At 47.9% G+C, this 20788-nt stretch overlaps 1 protein-coding gene across 1 annotated transcript in view; it reads right to left on the bottom strand.

Moving 5' to 3' along the window:
* The window catches only part of LOC144120473 (calpain-A-like), a 40258-nt gene extending 29600 nt beyond the window's left edge, over nucleotides 1–10658 (bottom strand). The window contains exon 1 of the mRNA XM_077652899.1: nucleotides 10465–10658. Within this exon, the coding sequence (XP_077509025.1) occupies nucleotides 10465–10617 (153 nt within the window). The 5' untranslated portion in view covers nucleotides 10618–10658. The remainder of the gene's footprint in view (nucleotides 1–10464) is intronic.
* Between the last annotated feature and the right edge of the window lie 10130 nt (nucleotides 10659–20788).

Below are 20788 nucleotides of genomic sequence, written 5' to 3'. Positions count from 1 at the left end.
GCATTTTTCCATATATTGTAAAATAGCACTAAAACAATCAATAGACCAGCAGATCTCACGTCGGTAGGATTGCATTTTTTTTTTCCTAGCAACATTACTGCTATCGTCACAAACGCTCCCCAAAGGTTTTCTATGGGAGTCTTAATTGCTCAATGCGAGCGATAGAAAAACTAAAAGAAAGATTTTAAAGATTACATTACCTTCAATATTTCCATAATAGTGCCTCACAATATTCCAGTATTCTGAATTTTTGTACAAGTATGCTGGACATGTAGGAACCGCACAAACCACAATATTCAAAGTCGCACCGATTTCTTCCAACATTTTTCTTTAAAATTGCACTCATGCAGTTTGTTTCCTGACCCACTCGGCTCTCTTCCTGTCTTTTAGCGTTACATCAATCAATTTCCATAGCTCTTGCGCTGTTCCTAATGTAAGTTCAAACCTTTTCGTTAGCCTCCACGTTTCTGCCCCATAGGTCACTACCGGTAAGATAGAGCAGTTATACACTTCCCTCTACAGGGCTACTGGTAAATTGCTATTTATCACCTGACAGTACGTGCCAAATGCACTCCGCCCCATTCTTATTTTGCTATTTATTTCCCTCTCATGGTACGGATCTGTGGTCACTATCTACCCTAAGTACACGTATTCCCACACCACTTCCAGTGCTTCGCTCCCTATCGCAAACTGCTGTTTCCTTCCAAGACTGTTCAACATTGCTTTAGTTTTTTGCACATTCATTTTTGGACCCACCGTTCTGCTTTGCCTGTCCAGGTCCTCGGTCATGTTTTGCAAAATTCTTCCCCTGAGTTACTTAGCAAGGCAATGTCGACAGCAACTCAAAGATTACCAAGATACACTTCATTAGTGTCTACCCCCAATTCTTCCTAAGCCAGTTCTCTGACACCTCCTGTAAACACGCGGAAAACAGCACTGGAGAGATCGTGTCTCCTTGTCTACCACTCTTCCTTGCTGGCAATTTGTCACTTCCCCTGTGTAGAAATAAGGTCGCTATGCAAGCGCAATGGATATTTTTCAATAACTCTACAAGTACCCTCTCTACACCTTGGTTACGCAATGACCGCATGACTGCTGACGTGTCGACTGAGTTAGATGCTTTCTCGTAATCTATGGAGTATAGAGAGAGGTTCCGTATACCTGCGCCTTTCCCTATGACCTGAATGACTGTATGGTTACGATCAATTTTCGAGTAGCCTTTCCGAAAGCCCACCTGGTTTTTTTTTTTTGCTTGACTGATCTCTATACTGATTGGAGTTTACATACATAGCGCAATAGTAAGCTGCACTGAACAGTTCTGCTGAAGCCTCCAGCGCGTTCCCACGATGCCTGATCTTCATTTGTACGAGCTGCCATATTACAAGAGCTCCCACTTAAACCTTTTTCTATCAAATTTTTTTATGTATGGTTCGCAGGGTGTTTTGCATTCGACTGTAGCGTAGCATTGACCTGGAACTGCAAACGAACTTACTTTCAACGAAGAGCTCTTGATAATGCTTGTGATCGAGGCTGCACTCTTCGGTCAGTTATATCAAGCAACCAAGCTTTAAAGACACAAAGATGAAATCAAACACTCTCACGCCAGATCACTTCCAGCGGCGTCATTTTCAACTTTTTGTATGGTTTATGGTTTATGATGGTTTAGCGCCACAAAAGCGACTCAGGCTACGAGGAACATCTTAGTGAAGGGCTCCGAAAATTTCGACCCCCTGGGGTTCTTCAACATGCACTGACATCGCACAGTACACGGGCCTCTAGAATTTCGCCTCCGTCGAAATTCGGCCGCCGCGGCCCGGATCGAACACTCTTCTTTCGGGTCAGCAGCCCAGCGCCATAACCACTGAGCCACGGCGGCGGCTCAACTTTTTTTGCATTGGTTTTCACTCGATTGCTGCGTACGGCATGACCATGGAAACTGCAGTGAAATCGTACTTCAGCTTCAAGCTTGATAGAGCTTGTGAGGTTACAAAGCTTCATCTAACATAGTAAGGAACCAAATGAGCTCGCAAAGTGCAAACAGACGACAAGCAGACAACATATGCCTACGCTGCCGCCGCGCTTGCAGACGCCAATGATATACCGTGGCGCAGGACCACGTGAGAGCTGCGCAGTCACCCAAGCTGCTCCGCCGACTGGCCGCACCGGTAACTGTTAATCTCCATCGCTGGCACGGCTGTGAGAATGAGCATCAGAATGCTCCATTTCAGTGTGGCAGAAACGTTTTACTCTCTTCACTCCTACACCCTTCATTTTTCATGGAGTAAACGAGATAGTTCATACTGACGAAGTAATTAAACCTTCGTATGGGCGTGCGGTAAAAGACAAGTCATTTACTTCCATTTTGGTTTATTTTTGCTAACAGTGTACGTGACGGCTTATGCGTAAAAGAATTTCAAACTTGTTTTTTTTTTATTTGGTACTTCAAAGGCCCCCTGGTATGCGGGGCATTACATGAGTAATGGGCGTGGCAGTTAAACAACATTTCTCTTGATAGCGTTCTTATAATAAATGCCGTTGTGATGTACGGCGCCCTGTGGTAGATCATTCCACCCCGGGGTGACAGGACGAAAAAATATAATATCGGGAATGAGCAGTAAGTAGTTCGCTCATGAGGTGGAGGCGTAGACAGCGCTATGGTGACTACTACGGCTTCATTAAAAAAGGCTACTTGTTTTGGTGTTCACTGGAAAGTTAAGCTGCCGGCACTGGGCTGCTAGAGGCTCGAATTCTAAAACCGGCGTTGGCACTTCGGCCCAGAATAGGACAAACAAGAAAGACTGCGCACATTGTGCCGATGCTGGCCTGTTTTGGAAAATCGAGATCACTTCACATGGCGCCCACACCGGACTGACATCGACCCACACCTCAAAGCCAAGGTTGTGCTACGTGGGTTAACTCAGTGAAAAATATGAGCATTGCCGAGCCGCGGAAGATCCCGGGGGAGCACGGAGAAGACCAGAAATAATGAGTCCGTGGGCATCCTGCTGGCAAACGCGGTGTGGTAGCTTGAGATCTTGCACATGGGAGCAGGTGTGGAATAAGGACAGTGTGCTTTGGGAGGAGCATATTCAGAATGTGAAGCAGCAATGCATACTTGAGGGCGTGCACTCCGAAGGACCGAACTGCGAGACAATGCAGACGACATAGTTGGCCCCGTACATATATATATATATATATATATATATATATATATATATATATATATATATATATATATATATATATATATATATATATATATATATATATATATATATATATATATATATATATATATACTGGGTGGGATGGCAACCGCACATCCGTGGTGCGATGTCTCGAGGCGGAGAAGGAAATGAGGGGAGGGGGGAGAAGAGAATGGTCGAGGCAAATAAATAGTAGATACCCTAGGACAAAAATTTTACGTAGGAGTTCAAATAAAAATCTCGTGCTGGTACAGAGTCCTCTGCAGAAAGCATTAAAGTAGGATACAACTTAAAAAAACAGCAGTTGTTAACACTGGGCTACGGTCCGCGGCGTACTGTATTACTCCGCTAGCCGGTCAGAAAAGTCAACGAAATCAGCTTTTTAATGTCTGACTTTATTAAACAAGGCAGGTATCAAAATTGTGGAGCTTATAACTTTTTTTCTCGTGGTTAGTTTCTTGTTTAGGTGACAAGAGAAGTTTTTTTAACAACGGACTACTTTTTTGTCGTGGAAGAATTCTGTGCGCCGGTCCTGAATGTGGGCGGAGCTTCACTGCAGACTTAAGTTGTATCCGACTATAGCAACAATGCGCCTCGTGACAGACAAGAAAACCCCGCCACTTGTCCTAGCATGGAAGTGGCACCAATTTATTGTGTGTGCTTTGCGGCTAACAATTAAGAGTCGCAGAAAAAAAGCTAGTAATTAAGCTTTCCTTCACCTCAACAGCTGTTGAGCGGCCAGAGTTAAAACACCGAAAAACGAATCTAGACAGCATGTACGAAGAAGAAAGATCGTTTTCTTTCTTCGAAGCGGATTGCTTCAAAAGTGACTTCGTCTTTTCATATGCGCTTGCGCGCGTATAGGATTGGGTAACGCTTCCATGAGAAATTCGCGCGTTTATTTTTTATTTTTTATTTTTCTCGTAGGTTCAGCCACGCGGTCGCCTTTCTCAGACGCGAAGTCTTTAGAAGAGGTGTCTAGCGGCCACCTCAACTCGGTTCCCTCACGCGGCTTGCGATGCGGTGGAAGAATGCTACATTAATTGTACAGCGCACCTTGCTAAAGAAATTCAGCCGCGTGTGCCGTCGTTACCAGTAGAACAAATAAAATAATGTGGGTGTGGTGGTGCCTCATAATAATAAAGTCGCTCAGGCAGTGGCAGAGGTGCGGCCAAAGTAATACGGAGCACGCTCCGGCATGTCAGCTTTTCTCACGCGTTTCATAGAGAAAATATCGAGATTTCTTGGGATTACACAGAAGCGCAACAGCAGCATTTGTTTCCATACGTTTAAAGTGCCACCTAGTTTTCGCCAGCTAAAGTACAAGAGGAGTTTTATCTGCGAAGCGTCCTTTGTATTACGACCATGGATGTACAAACACATAATACCGAAGAAGGTCCTAGTGCTAAAGACAGTAACGGGACCTCCTTTTAATAAGTACTCCTACATTAGACGAATGCAAAATAATCTTGGCAGATCAAAGGTAGATGAAAGAAAACAGACCTAAAAAAATAAACAGAGACGAACGCGAGAAAAATCAAAATCAGGCAAAGGAAATAAGTGCCACGAAGTCATTCCTGGCTATAGCATATGAACGATTTCGAGGACTGCGAGCGTTACGGAAAAGGCGCATTTTTCGGTCGGCACAAAGTGTCATCGTACCACGGATCCCTGCATCATGTCACAGAAAGCGCCCGGCAAGTAGCCATTAATATATGCACGCCCATGGTTAAGACTCGCATAGCAATGAGAGCGACTTAGCAGCCACAATTCTGCCTCAAGTAGGTACTGTACATGGCGTCACGGCAATGGCGAGCGCCCACAGTGGCGTGCATTGAGAAGCGTACGGGCCGGACTTACGGCGAGCGGCGTGTTGCACGTGGCTGCAGCGCAGGGCACCGGCTCGATCAGCGAACAGGCAGCCCGCCGAGCCGCGGTCCGAGACCGCTATGGCGCACCGGTCGATCCTCGGGCGCCGCTTGGCCGACTCGGCTCGCGCCGGTCGCGTGCGCACGGCAACTTGCCATTTGCCGGTGGGGAGAACGACGCGTTATAGAGAGGGCGCGATCAACTGGAAAGCGCCCCGTGGTGGTGACGTCAGCGGCAGGCGTGTGCTTCGTCTGCGAAGACATCAGTGGTTGCCACGGGACGCTTTCGCAAAGTGGGCGGAAAGAAAAGCAAGCCTACTCTTGATGTTCTTGGGTAGGGCGGTCACTTCGGCCACTTCCCTCTCGCAACTTGGGCGTTTAAAAATAATTGAGCTCTTGTAATTCTCTGTAATTGTAACGAGCACGCTCTCGATGTGGGCCACGGGCCATGGGCTATGAGGACCTTGTGGGACATTGCTAGATATAGAGTTAGAGGTTAGAGGCAGTTAGGGAGAGATGAAGACGCCCCCTCTGCCGTCGGCGCGCGTTTTCATGCGAGATGCAAAGCAGCTATTACGTGACTTTTTCGCCCCCCCCCCTCCCCGCCACCCTCCCTCAATTTCACTTTTCTCGTACGGCGGGGGCGGAGAGCTTGTGAGTTTTCTATGCCCCACCAAATTTACTAGGTTTGCATCTCCTTTGCCAAATATATTACGCTTTCGGGCTGCTACCGGTTTCCCTCCTGAAGAGACCATGGAAGCGTCGCAGTCATATGCTGCGAAAGAGCCGTTTCAGTCCAACACGAAAAACATTGGACCGTTTTTTGTAACGACGTAACGGACGTGATGGTGATCGGGAATGCATATGATTCCAAGGTGGGCCCGTCGCGTGCTAGTTGCTATACCCTCGGAAACTAAAGTCCGAATCCCACATAAAAGCATATTTACGATTGTCCTTGACACTATGAACACCACAGCCTGAGTCCCTGCAGTCATTGAGAAGACCATCAGCAGAGCTGGCGTGGAAGGCGGCTGCTTTCCTGAGCAACAGTCGTCAAACTCAGCTCTAAAGCCTTGTGCTGAGCGTCCGGTGTTGTGTCGGTATGGGCACGCTCTGTGGTAAAGGGCACTTCATGTCCCATCGATAGACGCTAGTGGAAGAACGCTGCGCTGCCAATAAGTAGCAGATTCGTCCCTGTGCCCGGCGACGCCACTTTCGCCGACTGAATCAACACAGCTGTAAACCACAACAGCACCTAAATATAAACAAAAATTGGTTCTTGAGGAAAGGAAATGGCGCAGTAATTGCCTCACATATCTCACCGGACACCCGAACCGCGCCGTAATGGAAGGGAGAAAGGTGGGAGTGAAAGAAGGAAGAGAGAACGAGGTGCCGTTGTGGAGGGCTCCGGGATAATTTCGACCACGTGAGGGTCATTAACATGCATTGACTGCGTTTTTATGGAGGCAAAACGCTAAGGCGCCCGTGTGGTGTGCGATGTCAGTGCGCGTTAAAGATGTCCACGTTATTTAAATTATTCCGGAGACCTCCAGTACGGCACCTCTCTCTTCCTTTCTTCTTTCACTCCCTTCTTTATCCCTTCCCTTGCGGCGCGGTTCAGGTGTCCAACGATATATGACACAGATACTGCGCCATTTTCTTTCCCCAAAAACCAATTATTATTATTACCGCACAGCACACGGGCGCCTTTTGCGTTTCGCTTCCACCGAAACGTGGCCAGTAATAAAGTTGGATGTCGTTTGTGAACAATTTGAAATCGGCGTATGGGCGTTAAATTTTTTTCTTAAGTCGAAACGCTGTCTTCAAACTGTGCGGAAACAGCGTTCAACTTTATTACTGGTGTTCCTACTATGAGTAATTTCTTGAGAAAGTTGTCTGCTGGGCCAGTTGGCATAGCGTACTGGAAAATTCAAGGCCGAGAAGAAGACATGGGACAAAGGATCGGACAGGGAACTGCTTGTTCCATCCACTCTTCTCGTCCTTCTGCTTGCTGCGCTTTCAGTGTCCAATAAAGTTTCGCGCATGCACCACTATAGGTAGTTGCAGACAACAGGGTCAGCCCACCTGGTCTATAAAGACGGCTAGCTATAAAGCTTTGTAGCTGTGCCGACCACCAGTCTGCGGAGAGCAGAGGTGGAAAAGAAACTCTGACGTGTACACGAACTCGCTAGGTCTGCACAACCTTCTGCAGAATGGAAAAAGAAAGCGGAAACCTTTCGTGCTGACGTCCGGTATTGAAGCTGAAATCGTCCTCATAGATGGCGCTGTCGACAAAGTTCTGGACTATGCATTGCCAGCTGGCCGCACCCTGTCCGTGTGGCGGCACTCTAGCTAAGCCGACGCAGCACCGATGGCGACAGCATTGTGTGTCACGTGAGCGATCAATGGGTGCCATCGACTGCCTCTGGTCGCAGCCACTGTTCCCCGGCCCCCCGCCTCAGGATCAATCATCCCCGGCCTCTGAGGGCCGGTCGATCACCAGTTGCTGCGGCCGCGGGATGTGGGGTCAGCAATCGGTCCCGCCCTTAAGGAAACCATTTACTGTCCACACGCCGGAACAGGAAAACGAGCGGCGCACAAATTAGAAAACCGATCTCAGTTTAAACTGTTCGTGGCTCACCACCAGGGAAATGGGTCTAAAACAATTAAGATCCTAATGAGCGGCGAACCGGCCTCTTTATGCTCTGCCACTTGCGTGGGACCCGAAATCTGTGTTCTTCTGTCTGCATGAATTGCGAGCGACGTCAGAAACACTTTAGTACAGCGCTCACCTGGCATTAGAGGCGAAACTCGTTCTGAGATTTACTTACCACGAGCAGGCGATAGTTCTCCTAATCGAGCTGGTGGCAAGAGGTCTCCCAAAGCGACCATTCGCCCCACACTCAGTAAACTTGCAGCCAGTAAGTGTGCAATGAAATGTCACGAACCCCACCCCGCACATGCGCAAGGTGCCTGGAGAAATGGGCGGCCGGAAATATCTTTTGCCCTACCCAAGCCGCATCCACCTTTGATTTTGTTTAATTGAAACAGAGCTGTTGTAGTGGAAAGCATTCATTCACTTTAAAGTACTTTCTTGCATGAAGCCGTGCAGCGTTTAACTGAACGATTACAAAATTTTTGTGATTTAACGTTCGGTCTAAACCAGGCGTTCAGAACTTTGCATCTAAGTGCACGCCCGAGAGGGAAATTGTTCATAGGAGCGCAGCTTCGAAAATGAATGTGTTGAATTAAATTCACTATCCTGTATTCCGGACGACTGAGATTGCCATGGTTACAGTTTTGTACTGTACTCATCACGGATCAGTCATAATCAACACGAGCAAATGAAATGAAACTTTCGTCGCCGCGCATCTGGTAACGGCCTCGCTATGCATGCAGCCTCCTTGGCTTTTGTGCTCTCAATTGTATTAGTATTCGAGAGTAAATGGTGCAGCGGAAACTTCAGTCACAACGGGCTAAGCACAGCGTGGTCATTCACCGCTATTGGTTACGGTCAAGTATTGGGACCCAAACATCGTTGGTTTAAATGTTGGTTCGGGGGACGGTATGATAAGGTAAAATAAGACTGCTACATAAAGTTATTTAAATTATAACTTAAGTGTTGATGCTGAAGACAAACTGAAGTTCCCTTGTGTAGATAGATACTGCGTTCTGTTACTAAAGAGAGAGAGATTACTCTCATCGAAAATGGAGCTTTTACAAGCTAGAAAAGGTCAAAGAACAAAATACTGATATCAACGCCGGTTTTTGTTCCCGCAATCAGATTACAGTGAGAGTAAGGAAAACTTTCCCCCACGCGGATCCTTGAGGCCAGACTACATCTACTTTCACTTTCAAACAGTGATCACGGAACCCTTTTAGATCCTGACGTCATAAGTTTGAATCGAGTGGTGGGAGCAAAATATACAACTTTCGGATACAGTTTTTTTCAGCGATAAATATCTCTTCAGCTGCCGAACAAACATAGAGCGTAGCAAGAAAGAGCATGGATACAATATAAAGGCGAAAGCCTTTAATGGCTCAAACTCGCGGCGTCCGACCGTCCGTCCGTGCCCTGGAACGGTGCCAGCTGCGGCCTCTCCCCCTCACACTCTCTCAGGATTCACGTGATGTCCCAGCGGCGCTTAGCAACAGTTGCGCCGCCACAGCTATGGCCTCTCCCCCTTACACTCTCTCAGCAATCACGTGATGGCACAGCGGCGCGCACGGCAACGCTCCTTCGTCAGACGTCTCGTTGCAGCAGTCAAGTCGGATGGCTTCCAAGCGGCCCGGTAATGATTCCACGGCAAGCAGTTCGGAGAAGCGCCCCAAGAATGTGAATTCCCCGATACCAAACGCCAGAAGAAGAATGAGCGAATGCGCATGCGGCGGGCTAACATGTCACCGGGCGCCAAGGTCAGGGAAGCGGAACGGAAGCGACAACAGCGAGTGGCCGCGTCAACAGGCACCAAGGCCAGGGAAGCGGAAAGACATGGCATAGTCTGTCGAATGGGCACAGGCTTTCGCCGAACACACTTTGGAATTTACAAAGTACCCTTCAATTTTCAACTTGATAAAAACAGAAATTGGATAGAGTTGTTGTTAGTGTCCCCAACCATTGTAATAAAAAATTAACAAGTTTGTATGGAGCGAGCGACACATCAATAAAACCACGGAGTGAGACGGGATGCGTTGCCTGTACATATCTTCAACGTAGGAATGGTTTTATTTCATGAGATGGACGCTAAATATACCAGGTGTCCCAGCTAACTTGAGCCAAGAGTTAAAAAATTAGAGACAGGCGAGTGAAACTAGTTGCATACTGGTTACAGTCATCTTGCGCACAGGAGGCAATTTTTTGCTTCGCAGTTAAATAGTTTAATTAAGCTTACTTATCTGAATTAATAAATATTGACTTTAGACAACAAATTGCATGTGAAGAGTTGTCGATCACCTTCAGAAACCCGCATTCCATCACCGCGAACCCCTCCCTATGGCTGTTGGAATGAAACTTGTTCGGGTACTCCGAACCAGATCGCTGAGGCCGCGTTTCGATGGAGGCGAAGCGCAAAAGGCGCCCGTGTGTTGTACGATGTCAGAGCAGACTATAGGTGGCTCAGTGGTTAAGGCACTCGTCTACTGAGCCAGAGTACCCGGGTTAGAACCCGACCGCGGCGGCCGTGTTTCGATGGAAAAAGGCGTCCGTGTGCTGTGCAATGTGAGTGCACGTTAAAAATCCCCATACGGTCGAAATTATCCCGCAGACCTTCTCTCAATGCCCCCTATATATACAACTAAAACCTGCGTTCGCAAGCGTGAGTTCAGCTCACAACAGGAGATAGGCGTAAATTGTAACATGTGCGCTAGAAGTTCTCAGCGTTAGTGTTTACCTTTGAAGATTGCGATGGTATGTATCCCTTGCGAAGAATAGCCAGAAGCCATTTGTCTCGGCGTTCGACGTCTTGCAGAAAACCGCAAACACTCGATTTAAGGCCGTCGGGGTAATTTGGCCGGCAGAATGGAGAACAGCAGGGGAATGGCATTTCCGCACTTCTTGAGCTGCCCCGTCTCGTTCGGCATGCCGAGTAGAAACGAGGGCCAGACAATTGTCGGCGACAGCGGCGGGCGGTTCCGAGTCCAGTGGCTGTGTTCATGTTCCGCATGACGCAATATGGCGATAAAACTGAGCCCCGAGAAGCGCTTCGTCAGAGCAACGGTCTGCCTTCTTGTTTCTCATGACACGGTGCTGACGCTGAAGCCGCGAAAACCACCGCGCTAGCCACCACAGGCTCCGACTACCTCGGTTACGTCAGCCGCGTGGAGAGGAGGATAGATCAGGTCGCCTCTATCTAGAGGACATTGCATAAGGCACCTCTTTCTACCTTTCTTCGCTCGTTCGCTGTTGTTGACAGGAAGAATGAAAAGCAAAGTGCACGGGCCTGGCCACTGGCTCTAGTTGAGCCACAACCACTGCCACGTGCTAAAAGTAGGAGAGTTAAAGGATAGGAGTGCAAAGAATGAAAGAAAAGACGCGCCACGCTTATAAAACCCGGGCCGATCCCGGAGGCAGTGCAATACCGGGCCAACCACTGCCGGAGCGCTTCAAGCACCCTGCCATATTCCAAAAATAAGTTTAATATATTAGGTCCAAATAGGACCCGTAGCAGATATTAAATCGATATCGGTACAGAATATCTATATTTTCTAATTTTCTTCTTTCAATACCCGCCACGGTGGCTCAGTGGTTAAGGCGCTCGGCTACTGATCCGGAGTTCCCGTGTTCGAACCCGACCGGGGCTGCAACGTTTTTGTGGAGGCAAAACGCCAAGGCGCCCGTGTACTGTGCGATGTCAGTGCACGTTAAAGATCCCCAGGTGGTCGAAATTACTCCGGAGCCCTCCACTACGGCACCTCTTTCTTGCTTTCTTCTTTCACTGACTCATTTATTCCTTTTCTTACGGCGCGGTTCAGGTGTCCAACGATATATGAGACAGATACTGCGCAATTTCCTTTCCCCAAAAACCAATTACTATTATTATCTTCTTTCAATCCCTCCTGTATCCCTTCCCTTACAGCGCGGTTCGGGTGTACACCGAGATAAGTGAGACAGTTAGTGCGTCATCTCCCATCCTCAAAAACCAATTTTCTAGGTCCCAGGTGGTCGAGATTATTCCAAAGGCCTCCACTACAACACCTCTTTCTTCTTTCACTTCCACATTCCTCCCTTCTCCTTCAAAAGCCACCAAGAAACCACTAATCGTTGAAGACGAGAAGTGCCTGCAAAAACGAGAAAAAGTGCCTGAAAAGCGGCACGTAAATATGCGTCACTGTATTGCGCAAGTGTTTTAGCATGTTTGATTGTTCAGGAAAAGCAGGCCATAGACAGGTGGGGAACCCCCTTTTAATTGATGTTCCTTGATTTACGCGATGTAAATCAGAAAAAAAGAAAACATTCGCACCCGTCGTTCCCCGGGCCACACGCAGCCTATGATCCACCGCGCGCGCATTGGCTGCGTGTGGCCCGGGGAACGACGGGTGCGTCACAGAATCGCGACGAGTGATGTGTGTGACGGATGCGGTGCAGTGGAAACACTAGAACACCTGCTCCTTCACTGTGCATTCCTCGAACACACGGGCTTGACGTCCCGTCTGTTCTCCGTCAGGTAATTACACGCAGTGACCGAACGCTCCGCGAGTTCTACCTTGAACGATTAATAACTGGACGCCCCACTCCAGTTTTAGCCAACACAGTGCTGAGCGCGTGTGTGATTTAATTCCTCTAAAATGAACTAATCACGCGCACAACCTGGACACATTTATTATTGTGTAAATAGTTTGTACATATTAGATCTCCCCCATATCTTCTCTTTCTCTCCCGTCACCTCTTTCATTTCATTTCTCCATTCTGCCTGCTATTCTTTATTTCCGCTGCCCCAGCTCAGGTGCTTCAGTATCGATGGCAGATGCCGGGGCTAGCAAAAATATTTTCCTTCCTTTTTACTGTTATTTTAATAAAAAAACCACTACCACCATCACACCCTGCAGCTTGTGGCACGAGGGAGAGACAGGAGAGAGAGAGAGAGCAGTCGTTTTATATTTCTTGCTGAAAATCCCGGGTCGCGGAAAGTTGCCGAGTTCCCTCTCTGGGAAGAAAATGGGCTGTTTCGTTTTTGTTGCTTAAATTACACAATCACTCCCGGAAAGACGTTTCTAAATCCTTAATGCATAGAACCACTGTCTTTTTGGTTGTATTTCTATGTCCTGCCTCTAATGTCTAGAAGTGTTTGATTAATGTTGCAGTACTAGGCAATTCCATCATTTTTGGGCGAACCTGGAAAGATAAGCTGCTTGCTGGGAGTGAGATTTCTGCTTCGCGCATAAAAGACCTCTACGGGCTGCAGCAGGGCTTCTCTGTGAAGCATGTTCGCTATCTGAGCATAAAGCACGTCTTTGTGAATAACATCGAAGAAATGCACGCACCAAGGGCCACGTCCAACTTATGCCTGCCTTGGTACACCTGAGATATAAGGCTGCGCGATATCATTTTCAGCCGCAGGCCCAACAGTAGAACGCAGCACAATCACCAGAATTTCTCAGAAGCTCGTCATTTCCGCAGCGTTAATGGCGTGGGGTCATTTTTCCTACGTATTTAGAAGAGTTAAGAAGAGATGAGCGCATTCACGTGAATTCATCATAGACGAAACGTATGAAGCGATTCTCATAACTACCTATTACATAGTTGCATGTGTTAAATAGTTTTTTGTAGGAGGTTTTTCTGTTCTCACCCAGAAGTTCAATAGTGATCCAATTGAATCCCTCTTTGAAGAGAGAGAGAAAGAGAGAGAAGGTAATTTAATGAAAGGAAAGGTGGGGAGGTCGGCCGGCGGAGAGGGCTCTGGCCTGCTACTCCACACTGGAAAAGGGGGAGAAGGTAAGTAAAAGGAGAGTGAGGGTGCGAATGGAGGGTGATGTCATAATACAATGATTTGCTTGGAGTGGTCTGGGTTAGTGGCACTCGTCTCGCTAGATGACATGTAGCACATGGAGTGCATGCAACGAAATGTTGGACGTTCAGGTTGCACTGTCTTGTCTCGAAAAGCTGCTAAAGCCCGGAACTGCTCCGTCTAATTCCAATATTGCCCACAGAGAGACTGTTGCATTGTCAGGACTATATTCACTGATACCATCGCTTCTGCTCAGCCCGCTCCCAACTCCAAAGCATGCCCTAGCCTCGGCTGTGCAAGCAGTGTCGAAGCTGACCAGGCCAAGACATTGGTATCAGTGACTACCACAGTTCTGCCACACCACGTGCCATTTCTTCAAGTCTCGGCCACCGCCTATGTGTGGGAGCATACATTGCACGAGTTGTAGGCGAGCAGATACATCGCGAGAGCTGCATTTCTTTACGGAGCCAGTTAGCAGTCAGCCGCTCCTGCAGTTCACCCACAGCCAAGACCGAAGTGGGTTCCTTATGATCAACTTCTGTTTGTTCTGGACTCTTTAAGAACGTTTGCTGGCCGTGCCCTACAGGAGCATCAGACATTGCTGACAACATTAGTGGAGCACGCCGTCCTAGCTCTCCGTGCTTCAAAGTTGCTAAAGTACAAGAGCAATGAAGCTACTGGCACACTTAAGCTCATGAGCCTTATATCGGTTCGCTTCCTGAGGCCGTTCCTCTCCAACTCTATACGTAGTGCCTTCAAAGTTGCTGACACACGTCGCAGTTAAGCATTTTGCCGAAAAGCCGCTTTCGCGAAAGCACGCGAAACTGTGAGAGTGGCATAGCTTCACTGACAAGTGAAATTTGGCCCCCAAAACTAATGCTCTTATTTTCGCTGTTAAAATAGCCGATTCATAGAGCAATATGGCTCACAACGCATTGATCTTAAAAACATGCACCTTTCTATTTGCGAAGTGACATCTGTAAGCAGATTCTGCAGCGCCTTAAGTTTGGCCGCACTGACAGCAGGGTGCATTTTCCATGCGCACCACGTAAGGCGCCCGTGTGCTGTGCGATGTGCCTGTCAGTACACGTTAAAGATTCCCAGGGGGCCGAAATTATTCCGGAGCCCTCCACTACGACACCTCTTCCTTTCTTCTTTCACTCCCTCCTTTATCCCTTCCCTTACGGCGCGGTTCAAGTGTCCAACGATATATGAGACATTTCATTTCCCCACAAAAACGGTTATTATTATTATTACTCGCTTATTTTAAGAGTCAACACTGCGGCTTCAGATTGGAACAACGGCGCCTCTTCGCAGACAACGAGCCAGTGTTGAACGAAGATCGCGGCAGAACGCGTTGTTTCTGTACTCGCACAATTCAATTGTTTTTGATTCTCAAATGATCAAACCACATGGCATTTACTGGCGCCAGCTGTGGCTTCGTTTCCGCTGGCATCAAATATAGCTCCCAAAATCTTTAACAATGGATCACGGCCGATTTGGCCGTCTGGTGCAGTATTTATGCGCGCGCACTCCCGGCTTGCGCGTAGTCTGCTACGCGAGTAGCCAGTAGCACGTGCCAAGGTTCTTTCAGCGATTAATGGAACGAGAATGAATGCCCGAGCGACGAAGCTTGCAGCATTAGTGACTGCCAGGAAAGCGTAATGTACAGGTGAACTATGCTTTCAAAAAAAAAATGGCGGTGGTTTAGCTTTGGCCAAACCTGGAGTGACGCGATAGCTACAGCTGGCCGAGTGGAACTTGGTCCCGTGACCATCCACGGCACGTACCGCGTGATCAGCCACGACACCGCGCCGCCGGCAGCTGCTCCGCACCACGTGACCAACCACGTGACAGCATGGCGGCGCCGCCACAGCGCCGCGGTGAAGGCTCGAAATGCTACCTTGATGTAGCTATCGCTACAAAACTACTCACAGACAAGCGAACAAAATGGTGACGCGCGCGCAGCAGACGACGTGCGAGCTGGTTGCCCAAAGCGACATGTGCTTCAGGGTTCTCTTTCATACATCTTTTGATTGTACTTGAAGCAACAAGAATGCAGTCGAAACTGAACAACCAAACAGCTGCCCACACAGCCACGGCCTGCGTTTTCACGAGCCACGGTTATGTGAGTGGCGTCCTTTGTTCTCTCCTTTTCCCTGGCTCAGAAAACACAGAGGAGGCGCTGGCCAGGCATTGCTAATGCAGGCGACGTTAACAAACCAGAAATTTGAGAAAGTTAAATATTTTTCGATATAAATTGTTTATTTCACTTCACAATTCTGATTCATTGTTTTATTGGTGGAAATATTTTTGTCAACAGCGACTTTAGAGCCGTCCTACAATGAATGATACAAGGCGAATTCGCTACCTGTTGTGTGGGGTAAAGCTTCAAATATTTGACATCAACTTCAAAATCACATTTCTCATCCCGCTCGGTGGTTTCCTCTTGACCATCTGCAAACATTATATTTTTCTTGCAGAATTACAATGTAGTCGATGGGGTCGAGTTTCAAAAATGGCGTCCATAGAATTCTGGCAATCTTTCCCAGTGCACACAACCATGGAGGAAGGAAAAACTCAGGAGAGGCCCTCGCTATCCGAGCTGCACGCCAAAAAGTGTGCCGGAAGTAACGCGCATTCCGAAGGACTACTGGAGTCTTTGGCCGACGGCGCAGCCAATAGTAGCACAAGTAAACAACACGAGACACGAATCGACGCCATCATTAGAAAGGCTACAAAGCGAGCACTGAACCTCCAAGTGGCCACGTCCAACGATAAGTTGTCGGCTTTGCGGGTTTTAAACTCCTACCAGGAGCTACGGGAGGCCCACCTCCTGAACAAGTACACGTGACTCTCGCAGACAGCATCCGGGCGCCGTCTGCTAGACCGCCTGCACATCTAGCACGAGTGCATTCTGGAGGATACATGTCGGATTCCAGAGCTATGGCGTCACAAGCTCTCGGTCCTTCCACTCCTGCGCAACATGGACACGCAGACACACGAAGGCATTCGAGAGGCACGAGTTCGGGCCCTCGAACACCTACGCGGTTCCGAACAGGGTATATATATATATATATATATATATATATATATATATATATATATATATATATATATATATATATATATATATATATATATATTACGTTGACGTGGCAGGGCCACCGCCCATTGGATTCTATGCGGCCGCCGTAGTTCTCCAGGACAAACACGTTAACGGCCTCTCATATCGAGCACCAAATTCAGTGCAGGCAGAGGAGGTGGCCATTGCGCTTGCCGCCTCGGACCCGAATTCGAAGGTAATCATCACAGATTCGCGTCGAGCCTGTGAACACTACCTGGCTGGCGAGGTTTCACCTTTAGCCTACCATATTCTAAAGCTGATAGTAAGGGAATCGGACACTTCAGCCAAACGCATAGCTAGGACTCCCGGCCATGAGGGCCTTAGAGGTGACGAGGCTGCGGACGCGGACGTCCGAGCGCATACCCACCCGGCACGTACCTCATCCAAGCTCCTCCGGCTGAGATTACGCAACCGCTTCTGCAGTTCACGGAATTTCTGGAATACTATTGCGAACGGCATCGGCTTTTCCCGGTCCCTGCTAAGAGCCTGAGTAAAACCGATGAGCGAACTGTCAGGCGCCTGCAGACCAATACCTTGTTGCCATCATGACCTACATGATGCAGTGCGGGACCATCCAGTGGCCCAGGAACCCAGCAGAGTCTAAAACTCACTTGCAGAAACAGTTTTTCTGTCTAGCTGTCTGCCTACAGGCGCACGAAAACATAAGAATCTGCCAAATTCGCAACCCGCCGCGGAGGCTCAGTGGTTAGAGCGCCCGGCTACTGTTCCGGAGTTCCCTGGTTCGAACCCGACCGCGGCGACTGCGTTTTTATGGGGGCAAAACGCTAAGGCGCCCGTGTTCTGTGCGATGTCAGTGCACGTTAAAGATCCCCAGGTGGGCGAAATTACTCCGTAGCCCTCCACTAGAGCACCTCTTTCTTCTTTCACTCATTCCTTTATCCCTTCCCTTACGGCGCAGTTCAGGTGTCCCCCGATATATGAAATAGATACTGCGCCATTTCCTTTTCCCCAAAACCAATTATTACTATTATTATCATTATTATTATTCTGGAATACTATTGCGAACGGCATCGGCTTTTGCCTGTCCTTGCTAAGGGCCTGAGTAAAGCCGACGAGCGAACCCTCAGGCGCCTGCAGACCAATACTTTGTTGTGTCCTGCAATAGCAAAACATTTTGACCCGAAAATTGATGGGCGCTGCTCTCACTGTGGGGAAGTGTCCGATAACTTCGACATGGTTTGGGTCTATCAGAAGAATCCTTCCCTTCCCCCGGCCAAACCCTTTCCCTTCCCGAGAATCATGGGAGGCAGCACTGCTCATTTGCTCGGGGCTGGGGTCTCAGAGATCTCTACTCCAACGGGCCCGAGTAGCGGCCTCGTCCAGCGTGGTCCAGGACTACGGACTCTACCTATGTAAAGGGCCATTTTTGGCCTCCAAGCTCTCCGCTCACTGAATAAAAAAGTTTTCACTACCGCCACCACCGCCAGGCGTAAATTCGGCCCCCCTAAAGTCCGACCGCTCCGACACTGCGCAGCGGCTCCGCCTGGAGAAGCGCATGCCCAGAACGTCCGACACGCCATCTGTCGTGGATTCACAAAGCAGCGCATCCGCCCCTCGCTTTGGATATAGCCACTGTACTTTTATTGTGCCTAGAAGGTTCTAGGCACTATAGTACTTTGGAGCGGCCGTGCCCCGACGAGAGGAGGAACCAATCTGGTCGGGCCGGCCGACGCGGCCCGCGCGAAATGCAACCTGCTGCATTCGACGCCGGGAGCCGTCGGACCGCGCAGGAAGCCGCCGAGCACGCTGGCGGTCAGGCACCGCTGGACTGTAGATGTTCGCGTTTTGCCGGCCACGCGCGCTAAAGCGCCTTTATACTTACCTGCTTTTGCATTACTATCGGCCACAAACGTTTGCGGGATGTCGATGGTATTATATATATATATATATATATATATATATATATATATATATATATATATATAGTGATTTCTGGCAGCTGATTTGGTGAATATAATATAAAATCACCAAAAATTGAAGAAACATGACAGGATTTAAATCACGACGTTTCGGCTAGAGGACCAGCCTTTTTCTAGTGGCTGGACTCGAAAAAGGCTGGTCCTCCAGCCGAAACGTCGTGAATTAAATCCTGTTATGTTTCTACAATTATTGGTGATTTTATATTATATATATATATGTCTCCACAAGCCACCCCAATTGGCAGTCATGCAAGTTGATCGCTTTATACATCTGAAGGTGTGCGAGTACGAAGGTGCTGCATCATCTGGTAACCTTACCAGGCAGCATTTTCTTTTTCGAGCACATGCATCCTTTTAAACTTCTGTGGACTATAGTACACTGTAAGAATATTTAACATCATTGTGACCATTTGAAACATACAACAGCATTCAAGCTGGGCATTACTGTGTGGGTTGTGTTGGTTACTATAGTGAATTTCATTAATTCGGAATTCAAGGAACAAGGAAAATTCTCCAAATCTCCAAGAATAAAGCGCATGAAACCGAGGGAAACGTGTCAGCGTTGGAGCTATGACAAGCCTCCCGGTGAGAAAATGTAAGGACTAGAGAAGCACAAATCAGTGTCAGAAAGTGCGCAAAACAGTGTACTCAGCTAGCTGGTCGATGCACGGCCGGGTCGCCATCGCCGAGGTTTGGAGCGAAACTCGGAAAAGAAAAATCGAAACTATGTGGCCGCAAAATTTTTCGGCGCTGAGGCCTCCGAACCCTCCAAACATCGTAACGCCTGCCGAAAGGTGCGCGGGCCTTTCTCTGACGTGATATTTTATTTGGATATTAGCACGATCGCTCGCTATGTCTATCACAAAGCGACACAGCCTCCGGCTAGGTGCGCACCCGAATTAACCGGTGCGAGCCAAATGGCATCCAAATCAAATAGCGTATGACACCATAGACATGGGCGTTGGCCTGGACCACGCTAGCAGTCCGAATTATCCATGTTTCTGAATTGACAGGAGTTGAATAATGATGTTTAAGAGCACTGTGACGCCAATAAGACATCAGGTCAGCACCTATGTTGTGGTTACTCATTTCTAGCATGTGATTTTCAAACTTGTTCTGAGCTAAATGCATGGCGTGAAGGACGTAAGTTAAAAGACATCTAAAATCATCAATGAATTCATGATATTTCTCCACAATAAGATTAAGATGAGCTTTGTGACTGAGCTTTGCATAGCACTCACTTGAAGGCACCTTTCCAGATAGAAATCAGGCTTAATGAGATTTGTATGGAATCTGTTCTAGGTGCAGAGATCAGGTGAAAGTGGGTTTTGCCTGAAAATGAACAGTGTAAAGCATATGCAACAACACTTGACCCCTACAAAAGATGACAGCATGTCATAACCATAAATTTCCTTTCCAGAAAGCAGACAGAGGATAGCCTTGACCATAGCCAGAACACTAATGAAAACTGCTGCTTAAAGGGTCCCCGAAAAGGGTGTTTGAGGTTGGTTAAAAAATGCTCGCATTATGTAGAGTACAGGCCAACCAGCTTTCATGCCACGTACAAGATCTCAAAAGTGAGCCGATAATTTACAATAAAATTTTTAAAACTCCCGCTTCCATGCCTAGCGGCGACCTGCGGTGCTGGGAAACCGTGCTCATTACGTCAGCATCCGCGCTCATTACGTCAGCAGTGGACTGCTAGCATTGGTTCGCCTGCGTCAGCAGCCAGCGGAGGGGGCCAGTGCGAGAGGCTGGCGGAGGAGAGCCGACATTTCAGCGCTCAAGAAGTGATGAGAGGAGAAAAAAAGGCGCGAAGACGCGGAAATTCAAATTTTGACTACAGATAAATCAGCTTCTATGAAGCACATCTAAAAAATTCTTGCTGGAGGATATTTGTGAAGCAGCGTCCTTTAGCATCCTAGGCACCTCGCATCTTTGTTGAGACCCCCTTTCACAACCCCTTTAAGAGAAGTCCACTTAAACCTAAAATCTTTGCTTTGTTTTATAAAAACTACTAAAATGTTCTGCTTGAGGCAAAATCTGCAGAAAAAAGAACAAACTTTTCACTTCCAATATTCCTTGAGACTTTGATTCGCACAACAAGAATATAACAATTACTGAGAAGGCCAATGCTACACGATACCAATCCAAACCCCAATAAAATAGACACATCTCTTTTAAACACGACAGAGTGTCTGTC

This window comes from Amblyomma americanum, chromosome 2 (assembly GCF_052857255.1).
Source record: "Amblyomma americanum isolate KBUSLIRL-KWMA chromosome 2, ASM5285725v1, whole genome shotgun sequence".
Lineage (NCBI taxonomy): Eukaryota > Metazoa > Arthropoda > Arachnida > Ixodida > Ixodidae > Amblyomma > Amblyomma americanum.
The sequence above is the reverse complement of the archived record's forward strand: the minus strand, read 5'-3'. Positions and strand labels throughout refer to the sequence as shown.